Here is a 2,654-nt window from a genome sequence, read left to right on the forward strand (position 1 = left end):
TTTTACTCATCTCTGCCTCACTTTAATCACCTCGACATGAAGAAGCGCTGGTCCGGATTCCTCGCATAGAACTCTGACGTAAAAGTGATTGATTAAATTGAGATCTGACATCATCATTCCAGGGGTTCGCGCAGACACACGTTAGCATACAATGGGCAGGTTCGCTTTCAGGTGATTATATTACACACGAGGAAAAGAAAAGAGGAAGATAGAGTGTCTTGTTAGAGCCACAAGGGAAGTACTGCCAGCAGGTATTGATAAAGGTACTGCGTGCGGACAAAAGAAGCCTAAGTCCTTTGATAAAGTGATCGAAGGGCAACACTAGAAGCGATGAACAGAATAAAAACCTTGCGTTCACTTGTACATTTCCAAAGTCCTTTGGTAAAGTGATCGAAGGGCAACACTAGAAGCGATGAACAGAATAAAAACCTTGCGTTCACTTGTACATTTCCAAAGTCTTTTGATAAAGTGATCGAAGGGCAACACTAGAAGCGATGAACAGAATAAAAACCTTGCGTTCACTTGTACATTTCCAAAGTCCTTTGATAAAGTGATCGAAGGGCAACACTAGAAGCGATGAACAGAATAAAAACCTTGCGTTCACTTGTACATTTCCAAAGTCCTTTGATAAAGTGATCGAAGGGCAACACTAGAAGCGATGAACAGAATATAAACCTTGCGTTCACTTGTACATTTCCAAAGTCTGTTGATAAAGTGATCGAAGGGCAACACAAGAAGCGATAAACAGAATTATATAAACCTTGCCTTCACTTGTACATCTCCAAAGGGCTGTTTCCGTTGCTTTCGAAACCCAAGCTGTGGCAGACAATGGTCGTCGTCAGTATTGGCTAGACGGTGACAGCAAAGGGGAAAAATCCAAGAAAATATCAAGGTGTTTTAGATGAAGATCAGGATGCTGGCGAGATGCTTCAGAAAAAATTAATGGTATCAGTGTGAGGTAAGAAATAATCTAAGAAATAATCTATATTACCTATAATATATACAGGTAATGTAGACAGAGGACTAATTGGTTGTGTTAGGATTACACTGAACATAATAAAGGTGATATAAAGTAATAATAATAATGGTGAAATTCTATAGCATACGTCCGCATTGCTAGAAGACACTAATAATTTTTATTTCTCTGTGCTGGATGACTTTAAACATCAAATTATATTTCCATGTAAAGGTGTTACAAATTATGTTATTGTGTAAACTTTCTTCTTTTCCTTCTTATTTTTCTCCTCCTCCTCTTATTAACATTATTATTACTATTATTATTATTATTATTATGATTATTATCATTATTATTATCATTATCATTATGATCATTATTATTTTTATTCCTCCTCATCCTTTTCTTCATCTTATTATTACTATCATTATCATAATTATCATTCCTCCACCTCCTCCTATTCCTTCTTTTCAGCTAATGTTGCTTTTCTTTGAGTATTCAGAAGTTGACAGACAGAAGAGCCAATAGCATTTTCTGCTGTCTGTTTCATTTGGATTTCCTCGACAGCCATAACAGCCATAAGCCATAACAATACATTTACAGTTAGGTTTCCGCGTAATATTGCCCGTAAAACCCCAAGCTGAACTTATTACACGTAAACCCCAAGCTGAAATTATTACACGTAAACCCCAAGCTGAACCTATTACACGTAAACCCCAAGCTGAAATGATTACACGTAAACCCCAAGCTGGAATTATTACACGTAAACCCCAAGCTGAAATTATTACACGTAAACCCCAAGCTGAAATTATTACACGTAAACCCCAAGCTGAAATTATTACACGTAAACCCCAAGCTGAACTTATTACACGTAAACCCCAAGCTGAACTTATTACACGTAAACCCCAAGCTGAAATTATTACACGTAAACCCCAAGCTGAAATTATTACACGTAAACCCCAAGCTGAAATTATTACACGTAAACCCCAAGCTGAACTTATTACACGTAAACCCCAAGCTGAACTTATTACACGTAAACCCCAAGCTGAAATTATTACACGTAAACCCCAAGCTGAAATTATTACACGTAAACCCCAAGCTGAAATTATTACACGTAAACCCCAAGCTGAAATTATTACACGTAAACCCCAAGCTGAAATTATTACACGTAAACCCCAAGCTGAAATTATTACACGTAAACCCCAAGCTGAAATTATTACACGTAAACCCCAAGCTGAAATTATTACACGTAAACCCCAAGCTGAAATTATTACACGTAAACCCCAAGCTGAACTTATTACACGTAAACCCCAAGCTGAAATCATTACACGTAAACCCCAAGCTGAAATTATTAAACGTAAACCCCAAGTTGAAATTATTACACGTAAACCCCAAGCTGAAATCATTACACGTAAACCCCAAGCAGAACTTATTACACGTAAACCCCAAGCAGAACTTATTACACGTAAACCCCAAGCTGAAATTATTAAACGTAAACCCCAAGTTGAAATTATTACACGTAAACCCCAAGCTGAACTTATTACACGTAAACCTCAAGCTGAAATTATTACACGTAAACCCCAAGCTGAACTTATTACACGGGACCCACACCGAAGCATCCACGCGCACATTACGCGAGGAAAACAAATGCGAAGCGAATTTTCAACCCGCGTACGCTAAGTCGGATAAAGTGTCCACA

The 2,654-nt window shown here is 37.8% G+C and overlaps 1 protein-coding gene across 1 annotated transcript; it reads left to right on the forward strand.

The window, feature by feature from the left end:
• The first annotated feature begins 330 nt into the window (after positions 1–330).
• LOC138866966 (uncharacterized) lies at positions 331–2,635 on the forward strand. The gene is made up of 2 exons (XM_070141346.1): positions 331–381; positions 1,559–2,635. The coding sequence occupies exons 1-2, from the start codon at positions 331–333 to the stop codon at positions 2,633–2,635; spliced, it is 1,128 nt and encodes a 375-aa protein (XP_069997447.1).
• The last annotated feature ends 19 nt before the right edge of the window (positions 2,636–2,654 follow it).

The sequence above is a fragment of the Penaeus vannamei genome, chromosome 28 (genome assembly GCF_042767895.1).
Source record: "Penaeus vannamei isolate JL-2024 chromosome 28, ASM4276789v1, whole genome shotgun sequence".
NCBI classification, from domain to species: Eukaryota; Metazoa; Arthropoda; class Malacostraca; order Decapoda; family Penaeidae; genus Penaeus; species Penaeus vannamei.

Bases quoted from the DNA above. Each gene is read 5' to 3' on its own strand.
- LOC138866966 (XM_070141346.1), top strand. From the start codon at position 331: ATGAACAGAATAAAAACCTTGCGTTCACTTGTACATTTCCAAAGTCCT. The intron at 382-1,558 runs GTAAAGTGATCG...ATACATTTACAG, and splicing joins TACATTTCCAAAGTCCTTTG to TTAGGTTTCCGCGTAATATT.